Source organism: Ambystoma mexicanum, chromosome 2q (assembly GCF_040938575.1).
Source record: "Ambystoma mexicanum isolate Mex_15411 chromosome 2q, UKY_AmexF1_1, whole genome shotgun sequence".
Taxonomy (NCBI): Eukaryota; Metazoa; Chordata; class Amphibia; order Caudata; family Ambystomatidae; genus Ambystoma; species Ambystoma mexicanum.
In genome coordinates, this window is record NC_090924.1 from 542253501 (window position 1) to 542277259 (window position 23759).

At 46.6% G+C, this 23759-nt stretch overlaps 1 protein-coding gene across 2 annotated transcripts in view; it reads right to left on the reverse strand.

Annotated features, from left to right (window-relative positions):
- Window positions 1–23759, reverse strand: part of VILL (villin like) — a 354049-nt gene that overhangs the window by 126657 nt on the left and 203633 nt on the right. For both annotated transcript variants that reach the window (XM_069647691.1, XM_069647690.1), the window contains exons 5-6: window positions 15875–15983; window positions 12601–12711 (exon numbers count right to left, since the gene is read on the reverse strand). In XM_069647691.1, coding sequence (XP_069503792.1) covers window positions 12601–12711; window positions 15875–15983 — 220 coding nt within the window. The remainder of the gene's footprint in view (window positions 1–12600; window positions 12712–15874; window positions 15984–23759) is intronic.

A 23759-nucleotide genomic window follows, 5' to 3' on the forward strand; every position in this document is an offset into this window, starting at 1 on the left:
CCCATACCTCCACACACACACACACACACACACACACACGCACGCACGCACGCACGCACACACACACACACACACGCACGCACGCACGCACGCACACACACACACACACACACACACACTTTCTCCTGCCTCCAGTGGTCCCTTCCAGTGTTGGATGTGTGTCTGGCCCTGCTCTCGCCTCTCATGGTTCAAAGCTGTGTCTCCACATCAAAGAAGAATGCCTGGCTACTGGACGCTCTTTATTGCAATGTTAACTTTATGATGTCACCCTTAGTGATGTTTTGATGACATATTTACTTTGTGTTGCTACTAGGGAACTAAAGGGAAGCAATGCATAATCTTTGCCCATGGTTTGTATTACAATTTAAATTTCCCACACACTAAAGGTTGAATAAATCAGAATTATATTTGCTCATAGCAGAACCAGAGAAGTAAAAAAAAGCTTATTTGTGTTCAACTGGTGGAAATTTTATTCCAAAATGCAAAGGTTCCTATCCACCTCACCATTTCACCAATTAAGGAAGAGGACACTCGTTGCTAGTTTTTATCTAGGGACAGGACGGACGTCTGCTTTGCCTCGTGACGCAAAGCATACATTATAAATCTATAGGCCTCTCTCTCTTGCACGCTCTCTCTCTATATGTATATATAGATAAAATGTGTTTCCCATTAACTCAATAAAACCATGTATTCCTATTTCTCATTTTCTTCATCTTATCCAAATTAATGTTTTTTTTGTATTACTTGGGGTGATCTCACATGGTAACAGGCAACTTTAGCTGTCTTTGGTTTGCCTCAACCCCACATTCAGTCCAGTTGAGTCAATGTTTCATGCTGATGCTAAATTGGTCATTGGTGCCAAGCAATTCAAACATATTGCTCGTTGCTGAAGCAGCTGCATTGGCTAGCCCTTGAGACAAGGATTCGGTTCAAAGCATTTGAGGCTCTTCATAATAATTCCCTCCATTGAAATGTCCAGCTCTGTATCTCTGGTGGTCCCTGTGGCCTTGGGAGACCCAACCAAATGTACTTGCATATTCCAACATGCTGTAATTCCTTTATCTAAAACCTCTCAATTTCTTCTAGAGCAGTTTCTTGTTGGAATCCTCCTTCACTTTTCTGCATCATATCACTGATCATGTTTATTTTGGGAAAAGGTTAAAAACCTAGATATGGTCTCAGTTTCAAGGATAAGGGGGATAATTCAGGTGCAACGCATTTGTCTTGGAAGCAAGACAACGCAGTGCAGCACAGGTTTTAATCCCAATCCTGCGCTTAGAAACCTATCTCTGGTATTAAGCGTGTTATAAAAGGACAATTATGAAAAGAAAATACCAAGTGACTTTTAAGGATACTTACCAAGGCATTTAGATTTTTCTTGGGTCCCAGACTAGAATTTTAGCTAATACCACTGATTTATTGTATATTTCCATCATCATCAAAAACATCTTTATTCGACTCTTGTCATCCAGGAAAAGTAGACGAAACATAATTTTATAAACAAAGGACTTAAATAGATAAAATTATAAAAAGGCAAAGTAAAAACATATCCTATAAAATTCCAGTTTGAAATGTTAAATTTCAGAATTGAAATCAAGAGACTTTTAAAGTAACCTCCTACTAATCTATGATATATGCAAATACTCGGAGAGAGCAGGGATCACTTTATTATATTAAAAGGATTTACAGATTTCTTCTGCGTCACTCAGATTTGTAATACCATGATTCCCAAGGTAGACACGTATATGCTGCCTTCTAATATCATCATAAAAAGGATAGATAAATAGAAAATGTTGAGATTGTTCCTTTTTCTTTTTACAGAAAGCGCAAATATTTGGAAAACTCAGATTCTAACCCTGCCTCAGAGTAGCCAAGGGCAAGACACTGATTCACATTTTAGCATAGCAAATACTAAAATGTGCTGGTCTGATAGCACAGCGAGTAGAACGCTTGCTTTGACATCTGTGCAGAGCCTGCTGACGCAGGTTCGAATCCCTGCAGGGCCAAACTGATCTTTCCGATAAATGAGCACCACACACTGTGGGTAACAATAAGCAGCGCTCAGATACCTGAGGGCTCGTAGCGCTATATACATGCTAAATTATTTATTATTAAAACCTGTGGATAGGTGACATTAATAAAGTCTTAATACAATGTATAGCCTAAAACATTGTTAACCAATAAATAATCTCGCATTTGCTAACCATGCTGGGCAGCATTACTTTATGTTATCAGTGGGGAATCCCTAGGAGCAAATCAAAAGCAGTATCTATTATAAATTACACATTAGTAGCCCAATACCTGCCATACAGGTACATAAGGCTACTAATGTGTTAAAATCGCTTGCTCCCTTGGTGAAGTCAAAACTAAAATACAGCTGCCAATAGCCTACTGCACAGTTTAAGTATAGGATGATATAATCCCAGAGGTTTACTAGGAGCCATGTGGCCTCGCATAGATCAGCACAGGAAAAAGGTTTTGCAGTGGCAGAGGGACTTTACTAGAAGTCCCTCTGACCACAAAAGAAGGTCAAAGAACTTGAAAAATGAAAAGGAAAAGGCAATAAGTCTAGGGGTCCATTATAATCAGACAGCAGAACCCCCCAAAAGGGAATTCTGCACCAAAAAACAGCACACACGCCATGTATATGCACACCCAAATAGGATTTGACTAATTACTGTGCTCGATGGTGGGCCCTTTATATATGTGAAGGGTGATGTGTCAGGGTTACCACTAATGCTTGGGTGCGTGCATTCAGGTGTGTGCCTCTGTTGCACTTTCAGCAGCTGTACAGTGCCAGTGAGAGGCAGAGTACACACCATCCCTCCCAAAATGTACGAATGAAATATGAAGGTGGGAGGCCAAACTTCACCAGTGCTTGAATCGGCTACAGACGGCATTCTCATCACCCTTAATCATAGTCTTTCAGTTTTCCAAAAGATGGGGGTGACAGTCATGTCACAGGTTATATCTTGGACCATCGACTTTGATGGAGATTGCCCGTGCAGCGATTGTTTGGCGACGGGTCTGTGTTCTGTGTGGGCATCTTTCAAGCAAGGGAACTCTTTTAGGGTGTAAGCCTGCAAGCCATTGACCTTGGAGGTGTGGTCCAACTCATTCCTGTTTGCTAGACAATGTTACAGTGCTCTCTACCACCTATAACCCTCCTTTGAGCTGGTTGAAGTGTGCAGTGTACCTGGTTTGTGAGCAGGGTGTTGGTACCTGTTGCTGTCACTATGGTCCTTCTCTACGGGTGTTGGCGAGTGGGTTGGCTTCATGTGGTAGGCTTGATCTTGCATTGCTATGTCTTGTTTGATGAGCACAGTGTCTCCAATTTAAAAGTCAGGTTCTTTTGCCTGCCTGCTCATGCAGTCATTTTGACGACAGCACTGGGCATCAATTTGCTTTTGATTGATAATGGTGGGTGGCCAGGAGAAATCTGTAGCTATGGTGGTGGCAACAGAATGGCCTGTTAGCAATGCTGCAGGGGCGCATCCTATAGAATACTTGGGGGAGGGAAGTAGTGTGGTAGCTGCATAGGAAATTATAGGCTTCTTGTTCCATGTTGACAAATCTTTTAGCACTAATGCAAACTACTTTATCTAGGGTGCACATTAAACCGTAGATAAGGAATTCCATTCCTTAAAAAGGGTGGCCATTGTTATATATTATTTCATGGGGTATACCATGAGTTTTATTACTATTTTTATTTTATTGAAGGCGCCATCTTACAAAGTTGCATTGTTTCGCAGTGCTGCGAGGGGCATCCTTTAATGAGTGAAAAAGAAAGTGGCACAAATAATCAAAGTAGCTAACAGCTGAGTGCACATCATGGAGAAGAAAAAGCCTGTCAACAGTGAAAAAGAATATAAAGTCCAGAGATGCAGGATCATCCAATATAAAACTTCAGTGTCTTCTTCTCTTGTGCCTTTGAAATAATTATCGATCCGCCCAGCCAGATTACCCACCATGAGCCTTGCAATGAGGCTTCAGTCACCATGTCAAGTGGGAGCAGTGTAGCAAGCAAGAAGTGAAAGGCCTGGCTTGGTAACGGGAACTGCAGCTGCCCACCAGCATAGGCCAGCATTGCTCGTTAGAAGAAGTGATCTGCATTGCAAATGAAGTAGAGCACACTGAGGCATGTGTGAAAAAACTAGATGAGAGATCTAAGCAAAACTACCTGGCAGTGCTTAATTTGTAAGAAAATAAGTGCAAGGCCCAAATATTGTCTTGCATCCCTGTGACACATCTGGGGAGGCAGCTCCCCATCCACTGTCGACATCACCCATTGCTGCTCTGAACAGTGTCAACATATCTGCGGTTAAAGCGACAATTCCCACCAGTTCATTCAGGGTGACGGATGCACTGACTATGGCAATTGTGCGATTTACAGATACCAATCGATATAACATATTAGTTGTGTCTCGAAATAAGATAAATGTTTAAATGTTTCTTTAAAACATATCATCGTTAACATTTTACTCTGTTTCTATTGGTGGCAAGTTGAACATGTTGACCATCTTTCCACAGGAAAAGAGTAAAATGATGTCATCCTGTGGTAAATTGATGGACAAATGCAGGTGAAATAATTACTGAACTAATGAACATTCCTGTTGAACACTGCAAGCTCTTGTCTAGATTTGCATTCATGACAGGCACTCCTCTCGACATTGGCCTTTTCACTGACGTTGCCCTGGGTTTGGGGCTGCTGCTTGGTGACTGTCCTGCTGCTGTCAATCCACCCTGCTTTAGCAGTGATGTGGGTTGTTACAGTAGATAATGTGCACCACTGCCATGAAGGCTAAGCGGAGAAGTGTGCAGGCCTAGTATTGCCACCTTCCAACTCATTGTTATGTATGAAAATGGATAATTAGCTCTCTGAGCAGAACAGGGAAGTTAAGGGGAGGGGATCCACCGAAATTGCATAAAGCAGGATCAAGGGGTAAAGAAAGGTAGTGCTAAAACAACCCCAAGGGACGAGGGAAAGAAGAAATGGCTGTTGCCCAGAAAAGGATGCTCCGGATGCTATGGCAGCACACATTGGGCAGGACATCCGTATTGTCCAGCCAGATAGATCCTATGTAGGAGGTGAAACAGAAGAGAGCACCTAGCTAGGTATTGTAGATCCACAGAGAACTTGTATGATGCAGAATACCCCACCGAGAAGGGGACACAAGAGAGTATTCACCTGGTGATCTGTGATTATGAAGTATCAGATGGTTCCATGACAGTATTAGTAGATGGGAAGGAGGTAACTATGATGGTGGATTCCGGAGCAAAATATTCACTGCTACCTAAAGACAAATTCAAAAACAAATTCAGGAACAGAGCCGCCACGAAGTAGATATCAACCCTGTGGCCGATGGTGGCTCACAAAAACACATAATGGGCTGGTTCCCAGCCCAACTGCAAATTAAGGATCAGATGACCCAGGAGAAAGTGTATGTGTCAGAATAGGGGAACGTGCCATTGCTGGGCTGTCAGGAAAAATGAGATGCTTAATGGAGCCCAAACACTGAATAAATGGTACACACGTGCAGTGATGCTGTGCCTATGCACACAAGAGAGGTGTTCAAAGAGAAATGTGGATGTCTCAAGGGATATGTACAGCAGATCAGGGTAGGACTAAGAGTACTGGCAGTGGTTCACAAAATATACCAATCACAATGCTAAAATATGCACACATAGAATTGCAGAAATTAGAAAATCAAGGCTTACTACAGAGAATCTAAGCTTGAGAGTGGGTCCCTCCACTGGGGGTGGTGCAGAAACCGAATGGAAAGCTGAGAATATGTGTGGATCTCAGCTCCTTAAATAATTGTGTCATACCAAATAGGCACCCATTACCCAACATTCACAAGCTGTTATCCACCATAGGGCTTGCAACAGTGTTTTCCACACTAGACCTCACAGCCGCGTATCATCAAATTTGATTTCACAAGTCATCTTGACATTTAAGTGCATTCATTACGCCAGATGGCTTGTTCCAATATGTGAGGATGTTATTCAATTAGTAACCGCATCAGCAGTGTTCCAGAATGTTATGTACAGAATATGTAATGGGGAAGAAGGAATCCTAGCCTTCCAGGGTAATGTGTTCATATATAGCAAAAATAAAGATCAACATGATGAGAGGTTATAGAGAGCATTGAACAAATTGGAGAAGACTAGCTTAACGTTGAGCAAGGGGAAATGCAAATTCAACAAGACAAGCATAGAATATTTAGGCCACATGGTGCCAGAGAGAGGGATGTAGCCAAAGGTGATATTGATTAATATCATTAAATAGACACCTATAACAGATACCAAGTAGAAGCTAATGACATTCCTCGGAATGACTGAATATTATGCCAAATATATTCTGAACTTTGCAGATCACACAATGATGTTAAGAGGCACACTGAAGAAAGGGAACACGTTTGTGTGTACAGACAAATATGATAAACAATTCAGGACAATTAAGCAACTACAAGTGTAGAAGAAAAACAAAATTATAATGAAGGACGCAAGTAATGTGGTTCTAGGGGCCACACTCATACAGAAGGATCAAACAAAAGAATATAGCATTGCATGTGCCTCGTGGCTGTTAAAAGGAGCTGAAAAGGAGTAGACCATGATCAAAAAGGCAATGCTAGCGATAAAATGGGCAGTATCCAAATTCCAATTGTTTGTGTCAGGTGTACCGTTTGAGGTACACACAGATCATAATCCGTTAAAAGAAATCACCATGTACAAAGGACTGGACAAGGTGTCTAACTGGATAAGGAGATGGGTGATATAATTACAGGTAGATCCCATGGATGTGACGTATATTCCGGGAGTGAGGAATCGCACCTCAGACTGTTTTGGGCCCCAGTGATTGGTGCAGGCTAAGCCTACCTTAATGAACCAATCCTGGGTCCCCACCAACAATCATCTGTTATGCGTGAGGTCCTAACCAGAGTGTTTTGCAACAGGAAAGGTAAAGGGCTGAAAACATGTACTACTAGGTCCCACCCATCTTCCTGTCTGTTGTGGATCAAAGGGTCTCTCTGGTTAATTGAGCTCTCTGGGGTTCCTGATCAAAGCACAGGTCTCCCTTGAAGTTATGGCGAGAACAGACTTTCTGTCTCCATCAAAGCACATACTCGTACCTTCCTGAATGGGGTCCCTTTGCCGGGATGACCACTATAAACAGTTGCCCCAGACATGACATTCACTGCCCTTCATACTAAGGGGTGGGAGCTGACTTCAAGTTGACACAGATGCATATCAAAAATGTGTTGGGTTTCCTGTCCCCTTTGTCAGCTCTGTAACCAGGCCTCCTGCAGGCCTACTTCAATTAACTCTCATCAGTATGAGAGTTGGTTTCAGGGTGTTTTGCAGCTTCTGTGACAGAGTTTAAGATGGGAGACAGCTGCGGGTACTAGGTGGCAGGCAGTTCGGCGAGTGAGGCTAGACGGACGGCTGCAGGCTGGCCTACATGGCAGCTCTGGGTCAGGAATCGTTGTCTCGGTGCAGTCGGTTGCAGTTCAAGGGGCTCGACTGTCTTGAAAATGTCCTTTCAGGTGGATGCTGGTTGATGCTTGTAGATGCACTCCTCATAGCTTCTTTGCTGGGCTCATGTCTTCCTTTAAGGCAGACGTCACAAAGCTGAGGCGAGTGTTGCAGGCAATGGCCTTGTCCTTTTTCGGTTCAGAGACTCTCTGGCACTTCCCACCTAGGAAGCTTTCTTGCAGAGCCTAGCAGGACATGGTGTGTGCTGTTTGGGTACCGGTTCTGGAGCTGCTTGAGTGTCCTCTGGATTCAATATCTCCCTCTGTTCCTTTGGAGATGTTTAGGGGAGGGATTTTCCTTCCCTTCTGAAAATCCTGGCCTTCCTTCACTGGCGAAAGCTGTAAGGCAGAATTTACCTTTAGTCAGGGTCCAAACGAGTCCTTCTTGTTACTCCTTACAAAGTCTTGTTACTCCTTGCAAAGTCTTCAGATGATCTGCCAAAATATGGGCTACACCCTCTTTTAAAGCCAAATGGGCCCCAGTGATTGGTGCAGGCTAAGCCTATCTTAATGAACCAATCCTGGGTCCCCACCAACAATCTTCTGTTATGCATGAGGTCATAACCAGAGTGTTTTGCAACAGGAAAGGTAAAGGGCCATGTACTACTAAGTCCCACCAATCTTCCTGTCTGTTGTGGATCAAAGGGTCTCTCTGGGTATTTGAGCTCTCTGTGGTTCCTGATTAAAGCGCAGGTCTCCCTTGAAGTTATGGCGAGAACAGACTTTCTGTCTCCATCAAATCACATACTTGTACCTTCCTGAATGGGGTCCCCCTGCGGGGATGACCACTATAAACAGTTGTCCCAAACATGACATTCACTGCCCTTCATACTAAGGGGTGGGAGCTGACTTCAACTTGACACAGATGCATATCAAAAAGTCGTTGGGTTTCCTGTGCCCTTTGTCAGCTCTGCGACTAGGCCTCCCTCAAGGCCTGCTTCAATTAACTCTCATTAGAATGCGCCGCCACCAGCAGACTGACAATGGGTAGGGCGGATCCATGAAGCTGTTGATATTTATTTAGTCTGGCCATGGCAGGAGGAAGGTGTTGCCCTTCTCCTCTTGATGCTTTCATATACTCCTGGGTGTCACATTCCAACTAAATGTGACAGGTAGGGCTGCGCTTGTAGGCTGTGTCCCCCCAGAGTACACAGATCTAAGTTTTTGTTGTGCAGTGAGCATAGGAAAATGTGTGCGGTTTAGCCCCACACATTTTCTGAGTTTGATCTCCCATCATTCAATTTCTTAAATAAAATATCAAAAAAAGCCCAGGTGATTGCACACCGGCCGTGCGGATGGTCGAATTCCTCAAAGGTGGTCTGGCACAGAAAAACCGTCTTTCTCTCATGGTTCAAATGGCCTCTATCAACATCAAATTGATTAAGGTTTGCTATTGTCTCTCAGAAATGTGCAAAGACGGTTCTACTAAAAGGAATATTGAATGACACAGCAAATAATTTGTTTTAGTAAGCACCTTGCTGCCCCATTCTCTGACTTTTCACGTTTTAAAATTGTCAAATTTAATGGCACTCAACGATCAAACCAGTGCTTTAAGTGGAATGAAAATTTGAGGGCCGCCTTAACTTTACAAAACAATATTTGTTTGGAGGCCTGGCCAAAGAAAAAGAAGAAACTTTTATAACATGGGTGGTGGGTGTAACTAAAACAGGAGCATAGAAGACCAGCCAATTTTCGATTTCTTACAAGAAATACCTGTTTTGAAAGGCATGAACACTGCACACATTTTTTTTATGTTACATAAAAAGCATTTGTACTGCGCCCATCACCACAGTAGTAGTACTATGGTGCTGAAACGTGTATGAAAAATGTTTCTATTGTGCCCCAGCCTTGGTACATTACATATATTATAATAAGAAGGTAGTAAAAATAAACTATTAATATATACATATGCCGGTCCAAAATTCCCATCCTAGAAAGATTGGTCAGGGGGTTAATGTGCCTCTGCAACCGCTCTCTCAACCAAAACCACAGAAGACTTTTGATCCATGCTTACTATTCCAGACAAATGTGTTGCCAAAAAACTACTATTTTCTTAGAGTAATAAAGAAATGTGGAATGTACTTTTTACAGTGAGGTGTTAACAGGGAGATTTGATTCCTTTTGTATTTAAGTACCTCCAGGGATATATGGTTGCCTCGCCACGGCCGAGAGGAGGGGGTTCCGCCCATTGCATTGGGCCTCTCGATGGACACATTTCAACATTTCAAACACTTTAGAGGACCGGCACCACAGGAGCCGGTCCTTGTAAAGCCCTGGATGGACGTCAAAAGAGATTAAAACCTCTGACCTTTAGGCGAACACAGATCTCTGCACATGAGGATGAGCCATGTAGATGTGGCCAGCCAGTGACGGGTCAGGTGCGTACCTTGGTGTGTATGGGAGTGCTAAGGAGAGTATCCTCAAGGCCTGTTGTCAGGGTTCTTTAGGTGTATCTTGATAACTTAGCCCAGGCCTAACTGTCAGTAGGTGGAGTGGGTGGTTCACAGGTTCTCTAGGCACTTTTCAGTAAAATCCTATATCAGAATGTCCACACAATGTATTTTTTATAAATATATAATCGTTATGTAAGAAAATGAAAAGAGAAAGAGCAATACACTCACAGGTAAGTACCTTTGCAAAACAGAAGATTCCACAATGTCTGAGGTAACACAGCTTTTCCAGGTAGGCAAGTAGAGACCAACAGTGAGACTATGAGCAGTCTTTGGCAGGAAAGAGCTATTTTTATGCAAAAGTGCCCCAAGGAACAGTTCCTAGAGTTTCATTGGAGGGAAGCTGTCAAGAGCTCCTTGAAGATGAAGAAAGGGCCCAGGAATGAAACAATGTCAGAAGAAAAGCAGCAGTGCAGCAGAGTAGGGAGAGCAATACCCATGAACTGAAAACACAAGCTCTGCAGCAGGTAACCAGCGCTATCCAGATACATTTGCTGCGCATGTTGTTGAGCATCCAGCAAGGGAGCCAGCGATAGGCCACCAGTGCAGGAAGGACCCAAAGGCCCTTGGAAAGAGCGATTATTCTTTATCCAGTGATTTCCAGGTCCAGGCCCAGAGGAGTGGAAAAGCAAGTCTGCTGCGGCAAGTGCTTGCCGGTAATGCAAGCTTCCCAGGTTGTCCTTGGGCACAGGATTCGGCTTCTGGGGAGGCGGTCGGCTCCAGGAGAGTCCAAGGAAGAATGAATGTTGAAGTAATGTTGAAGAAGTCAATCCGGAATGGGGCCAACCACAGAATAAGGGTTAGGAAGGCAAGTGCAGCAGGAAAAGAGGCAGCAGAGGCCTCTAGAGGTTCTCGGTTGGGAAATTAAACCAGAGCGCTTGCTTGACCTCCTGGATTCGGATTCTCTGGTCAGTTCAGTATGGGGAGTCTTTGGAGTCCTGGCAGTGATGGGGCATGTGCTTGTGGGTCCGGCGATGCAGGAACGGTCAGGAGCTTCAGGAGAGCAGACCTTCGAGCAGGAGGTGGAGGTGTGAACCAGTTTTCCCCACTGAAACAGGGGAAATACAAACCACTGTGGGTTTCTTTTGGTCACCTGGAGAGGCAGAGCATCACAGTTGGATTATCCCGAGTATCAAAGGTTGCTGATGCAGAGCTTCAGTCTATCCTCGAGCAGAAGGCCATCCAGAGTGCAGGTTCAGTGATCTAGCTGTTGCCAACGTGAGGCCGTAAAGGGGGTCTTCTTTATCCCCTCCAGGAGGCAGTGTGTCAATACAATACCCAATCACACACCATGCAGCATTCAACCGGAGGAGTGGTAAAATATGGGCCAGCCATCCCTCCAAGCACACCCTTGCACACATGAAGGACACTCACACAAGGCAGTGAATCCATATGGTTGTGGACAGACATCTACATATACCAGACAGAACTGGTTTCAGGCTGACTACAGCCTCCAGTAGTGGGGCACTCACAACCAGTGGTCAAAGACAGCCACCTCCTCTTTCATAAACAAAGAGGGATAAGGAATACTCATTTGACACCTCAGGCCTTCAAGGCAACCAAAGACAACCTTAAGTTTGATGAAAGGAGGAGGGGTTCAAAAAGGACCCAGCCAGAGAAAATGGATTTCACCCAGTGGAACCACATTTAACAGCGAAAAGGCCCCCATTAGCCGAGCCACATGACTAACATGTAAAAGGTCTTCTCCCTCTAGGAGACTGTGGGTGCCTTTGGGATACCCATGCATTAGTCGTAAGGACTCTTAAGGCAGAGCACATAAAATACAGAGCTACACTCTTAGTCAGGCTTCGAATTTAGCTTCGCTATAAGAAAGCCAAGCACAATACCTAGTAAAACCAGCAAAAAGTGCAGGGGACTACCTACCATAGGGGCTAGAAAGTGAGCTTTCTACCTAACAGTGAGTGTGGCACTGCAGCACAGTCCCGGTCACAGAGGGTATCCTAAGCCTTGGAAGTCATGTAATGCATTGTCTGTGATGAGGCAGCACTAGCTTCATGTGAGAGAGAGCTAGGTTGTGATCACACTCAGGGAAGCAGCCCTAAACCCTGGCCAGACTTGGATATTTTCATGCAGCAGGCCTGCCAGCCATTTGCCTAATTAGGTTAATGGCTGGTCCAACCCTTTATGGCACCCACTCCACAAATAAAACGAGAGCTATTTTACTTCTCAGTAGTAATGTCACTGAACAACTTCCCTGTAAGGTAGCACCCAAGAGCATGCAGATGCATAGAACTGCTGCTTCTTTCATATCAGCACACAGGTAACGGGTACTTGCGACCTGCATCCATCAACACCACAGGTGTCTGCATCTTCCTTTCTGGTATACGACTAACACACCCAGCCCCCCGTTCTTACAGAACCATCATTATTGGCAGAAGAGCACCATATAAGACCACTTTACATTACACTTCTTCATTCCTGAAACCATCTGAATGCCTTTTGTGTGCTGCTTTTATAGCACTATATTTATGGTTCCTAATTTTCATTTCTGGGCATTTTATGCTACATGCTTTGGAGGAGGTTGACTGTTACAGTGCGCTTGACAAACACAGTACATTAAACTGAATATGGAATGTGTGTTTTTTAGTACTTACACTAATCCTTTCAGACTTGTTGCTTTCTGGGCCATTCCATTGGATAATCACTTTCCCAAGATCCAGCAGGAACACGTCTCCGCTGTTAAAGCTGTCCCAGGACAGTTCCACCTGGCGGGATAATGACACACAAGCTGCATAACTATCTCATGCACCACAAAATGCACAGGGGGAACAGGATGCACTGACAGCTGTGAATTACAACATCTGGGTGGAATGCTGTGCTAGCCAGACCACAAGTACATCACAAAACCATGAAACGGTGCAAAGATGATATGGAGCTAATGCATATGTATGGGTGCTGGCTTTCCAGCAGACTGCCTGAGGAAAAGCACGATGTCATGTTGAGAGCTGGCCACTAAAGGTGGGGCTACAGGAGACGCATAAAGGTGTCCTGTCTGCAAAATCATGTGCTGCCTGTGGCTCTCTTTCAAAAACAACAGGCGTGACGTGTTGTGGCATTATTGGCAAATATACAGCAAAACACAGCAGCCGTGCAATTAAGACAGGCAACCACATTCTTTTGTGGTTTACTTACTAACCGAGTAAAGAAAAGAGTTCAGGTGTATTGGGGAAAATGCAGCACGCTAACCAAGTCTATGCACTTTGTTGATGAACAACCATGGGCCTCATTAGGACCCTGGCGGAAAGGGGTTAACGGCGCCGGTAAAGGTGCTGGCGCCGTTAACCCCTTACCGGCCTATTACGAGGTCTCCTCGCGGGACCCGCTCTGGATGCCTGGTTTCACCAGGCGTCCTTTGCGGGTCCCGGGAGCAGCCCAGGATGCTAACAACGGGCCCATCATTAACACACCCATTGTTAGCATGCTCCCCATTCCCATTGAGCCCTATTGGGGCTTGAATGGGAATGGGCTGGATGGAGAAATACCGGGCCCTCCAAGGTTGGAATGGCCCGCGGTTATGGGAACCCGGACCCGAGTTTGGAGGCAGCCATGCCCCCATTAAGGGCATGGCTGCCTCCAAACTCGTAATGAGGCCCCATGTCTCTAACAAAGTAACTGGACCATGTTAGGAACTAAGACTCTTCTCTCCAATGTGCAACATCATAGAAAACAAACCCACTGTGTTCAGAACACGCCGTTACCCTACTAGCGCAAGCGCAGAGCTCTGCGTGGTGAGCCCTGCACGATGCAAACAGGGGTGTGCTCTGTGTTAAGAGCCCTGCATCCAGTGGTCGAAGTGGGTGGGAGCGGTTGGGAGCGGCGCTTCTCTATGCTTTTTAATTAAGTTTTACTGTTCATATACTTTTATTTTAAAAAGAAACCGTTCCGGAATGGCTTCGTTTTAAATAAAAAGAGTAGCAAGAAGTTGAAACTTGCACTTCAGTGCACTGCAGCGAACGTTGCCTTAAACAGCAGGCGCGTTTAGGAGTTTGCATGTGGGATGGGGCAGCAATGGCGTTTGTGAGGAGCTGGGGCAGGCCAGCTGGGCACATACTGCCAGTACTTCTTTTCTTACACTTCCACCACTGCAACCAGGGGCACACTGCGCAGAGAACGTAACAACCCTGCATCAGAGATGTACACTGTGCTGTGACCTCTACAACACACTAACAAAGATGTCTCTACCAGCCATGTCCCTAACAAACTGTGTACACTGGGTCGAGGACACTGAAGTTTAACAGAGCAGTGCAAAGTGTTGGGCAACCTGCATCACGTGAAAAGGAGTGTGCATGGTGTTGTTAACAGTGAATCACTTAAATATGGAAAAAAAAACTATTTGTTGGGAGCCAGGTGTAATCCCCTGCCCATTTCTGGGACCAGCCACAGCTTGGCACTGTGAACCACTGCATGTTTCCCTCTGACTGCTGGGGGTTGGTAGTCAAAGGTCGCAACAATGTTGTCCACATCATAAAAAGGACAGTATACATGTGCAGTGATTTTTACGAATGCCTGGAAAGTTTGAGGTCACCCAGGGGTAGAAATGCAGGGTCTGAAAGGGGGGCTAGGCTGGTGCCATCCTGCGTATGACCCTATAACCGGCTCCATCACGCAGTGGGCCTGGGGTGCCACTGCAGGGCAGAAAGACAACTTCCTGAGTCTCCTGTCACGTGGGATTGTTCTATGGCGTGCAACCCATCCTGTTCAGGGGAACAAAGTGGCTTCCTCGTAGCAGGGGCATACCCCCATGGCCAAGCAGGGATAGTTCTGTATTCTGGTCCCCTGGACCGCCAGACGGGCATGGTTGTTGCTCGCCTCTTTATCTCACCCCCTCTGGTGGAGTATTATAACTTTTTGTAATCCCACCAGTCTTGACTTTTTCCGCCCTGTGAGCAATCACTGCCCGCTGTCGTCAGTGCACGCTTATATTGTTAAGGTTGCCAGACCTAAATGATATCTGCCTTACTTGACATTGTGTGATTTTCATTCCTGATGAAATCATGTTGCATCATTTCAGTTTCTTTTCTTTAGCATGTCACTCTAAGAACCCCCCTATTTTCGTTTTTTTTGCATCTATAGTATGTTGTATTCAGATATCACCACATCTATATGATGTCTGCACACAAATAATGTCATATGTGTTGGGGTCTTTCATGGTGGGTTCTGATATATTTGAACACTGGTGTGCATAATATGCGCCATTGCCGGATGGCTGGCAGTGCCTGAATCTTTCTCGAACAATGTACACAGATTGACTTACAGGCCCATCAGGTATTGCGTATTCATGGTTCTTAAAGCAAACACTGCTCCAACAATGGTGCAGCAGTGGTTTAATAACCGCATATAAGTTCAGCATTGCAGTAGCAGTGGTTTGAAAATCATGTATTTTCTAAACCTTGGAGCTGCAACGGTTGAGCAACCAGGCGCCTCTCCAGCATTGGGAAGGCACATGTAGGAACTATGCATTCTATCAGCACTCGTGCATTAGCAACACATGACCCATGAGCTTCTTCAACAGTGGAGCAACAGTGGTTCCTGATCCACTGTTCCACTGTTGAAGAAAGGTGTGGTTTCTGCACCACCACTATTCAACTGCTGGTAGGATAAACGTTTCCTACAATTGCTTCTCCCTTACAGGAAATCCGTGCAGATACACAACAGTGGAGCAGTGATGGCTTTTCAACCAAGAGCTTCTCCAGGAGTATAACTACATTGATTCAGGAATCATATATGTTTCTAACAATAGAGAAGCAACGGTAGAACCCATGAGTTACTCGAACCACGAGGAGACATTGGCACAGGATCAATGTGTCCTCTGACATTGATGTTATAGGAATTTGAAGTGACCTCTAAACCAGAACCGCAAGCCCTCACCTCGTTTGCTGAGACATGCTTTCGTCCTTTCACATGCAGCAGCCGTCGGATGTTGTAGGTGTTGGTCTCCACATGCTTGAATCCTGAAGCCACTCCCCCCTTCTTGTATCTGTTGTGGAGAATTGAAAGAAAAGAATTATTAAAACGTCGCCACTGAGTCCTGAAGCTGTCTGAAGTGAAGTCGGCTAGTGCTCCAGACAAGCTTAATGTAAAAAGAAACGATCACAGAGAATGCATCTTCTCAGGGTTACGGGTAGAGCTTACTTATGGGCGCCGTCTGAGGGGATCGATGAGGTGAGGGGTAAAGGGGGAGGAGGGGATGAAGAAGTAGACTGCAGAGGAAATGAAAATAAGGCGACCAAGTGGAGACAGACATGGATAGGAAATCAGGCACTGAGGGCACCAGGGATGGGTCAAGACAAAAAAGGACAGGAGAAAGTGGAGGGATGATGAACAAGGTGCAGAGAGTCATTCCCAACCGCGGCCAAATCCGTTGGAGAGACCATCATGGAAGCAGTGGCGGCTGCTTTCATAGGGCGGCCGGGCGCCGCCCCCCCCAGAAAGAGCAGAGGCCAAAAAGACATTAATCAAGATGGTAAAAGAGATTAATCAAGATGGATGCATTTCCTTTGCCAACAGCGCGGGGGCGCTGTGGCAAGACAACAATTACAGTGTATGTGTAACAATTCCTAAGGGCCGGCCCGGCTTTCAGAGCGGGGCGCGTCCCGTTTTACGCATCTTTTTTCAATAGTAGAGTGCGTGGAGCTCGTAGCTGCACGCACTCTACGTAAGCCCCTTTAATTAACAGGCTGGCGGGGCGCTTCAGGAGTGGCCCCGCCAGTATAAAATGTGCGCAAACAGCGCACTGAGGAATGAAATTCCCTCCCTCCTGCGTGGATACAGTAATGTCATTGGCTGTTTGCCAGCCAATGACAATCCTTGCATTGGCTGGCAAACAGCCAATGACATTACTGTATCTATGCAGGGTGTGTGCGTGCGCCTGCGCCACCTTCACATGTCTCCAGTCTCCCCCTGGCCCTGATTCTTTCTTTGAGGAGTTGACGACGACACAAACACGACGCAAGCTGAGCTGCTGCCCTGCCCTGAGACCACCAGCTCAGCAGAGACGGCCTGGTCCACGACGAGCTTTCCGGCGGTAAGTACTAGTAAAGTGTACCCCCAGATGTTGTTTGTGTCTGTGGGCCCGGGGAGTGTAACACCACAGCCCCAGGCCCCAGCACTGAACGACGTGTAGGCCAGGGCCTACACGTCTTTCAGTGTTGCTGACTGTCGTGCCGTGTAGGCAACTTGGGGCCTAAACTTGTGTCTGTGTCCCACTCCCCAACGGGGAGTGGGACACAGACACAAGTTTAGGCCCCAAGTTGCCTACACGCACGGCAGACGGGCCCGCTACCACCAAGGCAGGGGCCGCATGCGGCCTGCCTGGGCCTTTCTTTACCCATGGTCCGTGGCCCAAGGGCCTTGGGCCACGGACCGTAATGAAGCAAGGCCCAGGCAGGCATGCTGCACGTTGAATCTCCCCAAAAAATGTGCCGTTTTATATTTTCGCCATTTTTCGTGAAAAATGCCGAAAATATAAAACGGCACAACCCAGGGAGAGCCCTGGCAGGGCGAGGGAGATGCCCATGGCTGGTGGTGGCCTAGCATGATGAGAGAGAGAACAGTGTGCCATGAAGGACGAGGGGGATTGGGAATGATTGGGGGAAGGCTGGGGCACTATAGCATGCACAGACGGACTGTATTTGGTAGTCTGCAGCAGCGCAGCCTACTGGAACGCTGCCATTCGCACTCAAGTCCATGACGCCAACCCACTGGGGGCGGGCGAGGATATAGCGCCTAGCATGCACTCCGAAGCAGTTAGCGTCTGGTTTCCGCTAGCTTCCATTCTCTACACACACATGTGCAATCATTGAAAGGTGTAGAATTGCCCTGTTTATTTCGATGTCATTTATATGTCATTTCTGTGTTTTTTTTGTTTCTCCCCCGCCAACCCCCCTGCTGACTTGTCGCCTTGAGGGTCGCTTCTGGGTGCTGCGTACAGGTTGCTCTTTCGATAGATTAGGCGTGTCCGAGCTATCATCAGTTATTGAAAAATAGCATTTTGGTGTATCTCTTTTTGATAAATTGTAGGATTTCTTTTCAAAGTGGATGTTTAGTTTGTGTGCAGTTGCATGGAATTCATTAGCTGCATTTTAACCACAGGAGCCGGGACGCATTACTGATTGTTTCCAGCGCCGGAGCGGCCGGGGCTGCACGAGGCAGAGAAGGTCTTATTTTCCCCAAAATGAATCTTTTCCAGTGCGCGTTAAAGCTGCTCCAGGGCATTAAAGTCTACTAGGGTTTAGTCCCAAGAAGTAACGCACCCACAGAGTCCTGTGTAAAGGATTTCAGAATTCAGATGCTTAGCCTTGGAGAGTTAAAGGTGAGGGCGGAGTCCTGGGCGCAAGGCTGATGGCAACGGTCAGGGAGAGTTAACGGAAGGGTGAGAATATTTGAGGGGCTGGGAAGGACGGGATAAGGCTATTGGGGAGACGATGGACAGGCAGAGGAAGGGTGAGGAGCGGGGAGGGGACCGAAAGGAACGATGCTCATTTATGCAAGGATTGCCTTTTGTAGACAGTGGCGAGGTGAACATTTCGAGAGGTAATGGGTTCTGGAATGAAGGGTGGAAGGCTGCCGGCCGGGTTGAAAGATACTGGGAGTGGGAGATGAGAGATTGTGGACGCGAGAGGCCGGGGAGTTGAGGAGCACGGTGAGGACACCGGAGGGATGGATGAGGGGCTCTGGGGGAGGGAGGCCCATGAGTAGGCTGACATGCGGTGGCGGGATAGGATAGGAAGCATTACTGACTGCTCTTACCTGCCGAAAAGGCGTTGTGGAGGTTCCTGTGGGGCCCGCTGGGTGCGCTGCTGCTCCTGCGGTGCAAGTAGAAGTTACTGCGGCCTTGTATACATCCCAGGCCCCCCAATGCCCCCATGTCTGTGGGCATCCTGCTCATCCCAGGCCAGGGTCCAGGGATGGAGTTTCCTTCCTGTCCACGCTGCTGTTCCACACTGTCCAAGTCCCTGGAAGTTCAGCTTTGTTTTGAGGCCGGCTACACTCCTGGGACCCTTTATGGAGGTAGGTGGGGTGGATAGACCCCTAGGTAAAAATGCGGCAGGTGTGAGGCCCTCCCTTTCGGTGGGTTTTTTGGACAGTAAATTGCACATTTTGTAGGCCATTTTTCCAAAAGTTTCACGGGGGGAGAACCCCCACGCACCCCCCTTGGAGGGGTCGGCTCGCGCGCTGCGCGCACTCGCTACTAAATTCGCCCTGGAAAATGTACGCCCCACCAGCTTTCAAACTCACCAGCCGCCACTGCATGGAAGGCAACTTCACTAGGTGTGTCTGCAGCAGTAGGTTCTTTCCCAGTTAAAAAGGGAGTCAGTGGATCATAGGCCAGCTCCAAATCAGGTGGGTCTGACTCAAGGAATGGAATGAGCGAGGAAGGTAGAAAAAGAGAGGCACGGCCACCAGGAAGGGAAAATGCCCGGCTGGGTTAGTCATCAGGGCAAGCGGAATGGTGGCGTGCCTGAACGCCTCAGGATGGGAGTAGCACAGTTGGTCATTTAACAGGAAAATGTTGCACAGAGGTGGACAAACTCCTGGTGCGTATCTTTCCCGTCAGGACTTCCGGAGCCAGATCCATGCTGTGATGGAAAGGAGTGGGGAGAGCCTTTTGGTAAAGAGGGCACATTCAGGGTCAGATCGGGGTATGAATAGAAGGAGGAGCCTCTGGGACAAGAGCAGATCACTGCTAAGAGGGAGCCCCAGGAAGTCGGGGGAACCTGTGCTATAGCTGGTGAGAAAGGCAATGACTTGGGAGTAGAGTGCGCTAAAGAGAAGTGATTGAGGTCAGGGCGGAGTGAATGGGGGACTCTCTCTGTGCACAGACCGTAGAATGTTACAGTCAGGCGTGAGCAGTGAGACCCAGACCAAGAAAGCAATGGACCCGGCGGGGAGGGTGTGGTCAGCTCCCAACAGAGATAGCCATGGGCAACTTAGGAAAGTGGCATTGAGGTGGCTGCAAATGTGGATAGCAAAGCCTCTGCGAGCACATTGATTGGGGCGTACCAAGGAGGAGATCTTGCCATGAGAATACACGGAAGTAGTTAAGTGTTTGCATAGGGAGCTTTTGGGCGAAAGCCAGAAGACAACACATTTGTGTTGCACCCCAGTGTACTCACAAATATAGCCAACTGGACCTTATCTATCCTAAAATATTTAAGTGTTTATTGCAAACCCTTTCCTAAAAAATGTGGCTCTTAACAACTCTCTAAATGTGATAACATATAAAGGGCACCGACTAGTTTGAGGGGGATGACATGGAGTTCAGCTCTAGAAGGGCAGAGGAACAGTCAATGCCATGGTGGGAGCTGGGCACGGACTTGTGAGTACAACATATGGCACCCACAGGCCACTATTAGAGGTCCACATGTCCAGTGACCTACAGGTCCCCCACGGCCTGTGCGTGTTTGGGTATTAACAACCCACAGTGAACTGGGAGCACTAAACACCTGGAGCAAGAGAGGGAGCCCACTGAGCTTTCAGCGGTGGCACATGCTCTACTGCATCTGTAAATTCAGACACAAATGCACGAAATGCTCAGGGAGGTCTCCTTGGCTGCAGTGCCACGTGCAGGTGCCCTGGGAAGGGGCAGGGGGGAGCCCAGGAATGGAAGATTCCAACTTTCCGAATGGAAAGGGCCCCAACCCTAGCTTAGGCAAGAAGATGGGGCGTCTGGACAGTTTTGCAGACAGAGTAAGGGCTGCTATTGGAAAAAGATTTGACGTGGGATTTTTGGATTCTGCCTTCAAGTCAAAGGATGGAGAGATGGGCAACGAATTAAGAACAAGTCACAGAGGTGGTGTGGGGCAAGCTCTTCAAAGGAGTGGAGGAAGGGAGGGGTGCCACCCTCCTTGAAGCACCCTCCACCTCATAAAGGATTCATTATTTCCCTAATGGTGGTGGAGTACACGGAGGCCTTGCCAGATTTTGACTGATGCACCATTTTTTCATAGCCCAACAGCGAAGCCACTGATTGGCATCCTTAGCCAAGAAGGCAGAGAGTAGTGTATCACAATCTGAAGAAGGCAATGAGGCCAGGGCGTGGAAATGGCAAAATGCAACACAAATGGACCTTCCACATGTTACCCGTGCCCAGAGGATTTCTATGGGTTGGGGGTGCAATTTGAAGGGGGTACATGTTTTGATAAGGCAATACCCAAGCAATGTGATTTTTGGTGAACTCTTTGATCTTAACAGCCCTTTTCTTCAGTGGACCTTCATGAAGAGGTAGGGATTGATTAGAACCGGTGCGGCAGTAGAATAATATTAAAAACATTGTGGTAAAAGTTGGGGACAGGGGGATTGCATGTGAATGCTTAGGGGGCTTCAAGTAATGGAAGCGGCGTTTGGTGCGCTATTGGCACTAGAGAATACTGATGGCCCGGATACACACTGTACATTTCTAGGCAATGAGCTGAACTCGGTTTGCATGGTGTTCAGGTTTCCACTAGTTAGAAGAGTTGGTGAGGCAGGTCAAAAGGGGAATACTATGCCACTCAAAAGCTAAAACTGGTGGGCACTTAAATTGTGCCTGTGAGATCGTAGCTCCAGGGAGGGAGCCTCCTTACATGATCAGAGAGGAGTTGGCGTTTTGGAGCAACTTCTTGGGGTACTTAAATGGGTGGCCATGCCAGTGCCCGAAGAACACCTGTCCTGGGGACTATAGATGTGCACAGGTGCAGCATGAACAGTTAGCTTTGAGGTGGGGTATATATAGAAATGCAGCATGAGTCCAGGCTGGAGAAAGGACACGGTATGTCATTTTTGGAATTCTGCATGGTTATAGTGGTGGTAGTGCTCTGGGGCAAAACATTCATAAACAGAACAACTTTTTATGTGGATAATGGAGATGTGTCTTTTGACAGTCTGCGTTTTACCCTGTCTGAGAATTAACATTCAACTTCAAGCATGCTACATTGCAAGCAGTATTACTAATGTGCTTCCCTATAGACTGGAGTCGAGAATCCGTGGGTTGGTTTTGAAAGAGAAGGTGGAGTGGATGCCATAGGAACTGTATATGCTGGGTATGACGGGGCACTGCGGTCCATAGAGGGTTCGCTGCCTGCATCCTCTAGGTGGACAAATAGGCAGACCTGGAAGTCATTCTGCACACAGAGAGGAGTTGTGGGCAGTCTTGTGGATTGGGGTGTGACACATTGAGAGAATTTGTCTCTTGTCTCCAAGGGGGAGCAGCCCCATGTGAAGTTAGTGAGGTGAGCTCGTTCTGCAAACACTATCCCTAGGGGTCAAGGCAAGTGGGACCCCACCGGGAGAGACTCCCCCTTAGGGCACAAGGACTTTGGTTCCTGTGAGAAACTCCCTGGAACAAGAAATATGATAGCATATATGGGACTGTCAAATCTATCAAATAATGGTAAATACCGCAACTGGGCTGAAGCAGAAGTTAACAGATGCTATTTTCCAGAAGGAAGACAAACTGTCTCTTTAACGAAATTAACCAATTCACTGTGAAGATTGGATTAAAAGACAAGTATTCATCAGGTAGAGAGCGAGAAGAGGGACGAGAGGAAAGAGGGGACTGGGGGAGGTCCCTTGAGAACGCTAAACTGGGAGTAGGAGGAACTGCAGCAGAACAAAGAGCCTGCAAAATCTGAAGTTGCTGGGAAGCAGCACACGGAACGCTGAGAGACCAGCATAACCAAGAGCCTGAGAGAAGCCAAGCCAAGTGAGGCTTGAGAGTTGATGGTAGCGCAACTCCAAGAGAGTCGTGGTGGGCCGCCTGAGCTTGTAACAGTGCCAAAAGCGCTGTAGAGAAGCCGCAGCAAGCGGTGTGGCTTCCCTTTGAAATATGGAGTAGCTGAGAGGAAGAGTGAAGACTGCCTAACAAGGATGCTGAGTAGAACGGCTCGACAGTGCAGTGGATGTAGGAACCGAGGCAAGGCCTGTCTGAACCCCAAATATGTTCCCTGACAAGAAAGAAGGTAACAAGAAACATGAGTGGCACAGGAAGCCAACCAACGATCATTATATGAACCAGAAAAATCATCTCAGTAAGAATGAGATAAGCGGGAACGGAAATTTGATAAATATGAACTGTGATAATGTGAGCAACATTCCATAGAAGGGACGTCAATGAAAGTGAATATCAATCAAGAATGATCTCAATGAAAGCGAGAAGCGCTTAGAACCAACATTAACGAATCTGAATACTTGCAATGCGAGAAAGTAAATAGAGATACCCAAAAGAGTGAATAATAAAGCAGGTATATCTCTAACCTGGGAAGAGGGGAAATCAAATCCTTTGCCAAAAGCAGAAGTGTGGGAGATAAGAAAGGAATAGTATGAGGAACTGAAAGCCACGGTAGCCTTTATGATAAATCAATCTTAGTCAAGGAGAGGCACTTCTAAAGTGGATAGTAAATATACAAACCTAAGGAAAGAGTTACAGAGTATTGGGCAGTTATGTGACCTCTATGTTTCTACTTTTTAAGTTCAGTAGTGTTGGATGGGATTTTCTTTCTGTGCCCCACAAGGGACAACAGCAGTGGAGGGCACAGATTGTGGATCTACCCCTGCCACAACTGGGAAATGGGTTAAAGTTCATTTAGATTATACAGGCTTCAACTGGGTTTCAGAGCCAGTAGGATAGAGAAGAGATTATCTGTGGTGTGGTGAACATTTATTAATATTAATCATCAAGTTGACAGACTTGAGAGAAAACGATATGGTGCATGGAATGGTCTTAAAGTTACTTTATGCAATGACGAATGATTTGGGGGTGATAAGCAGGGGACAG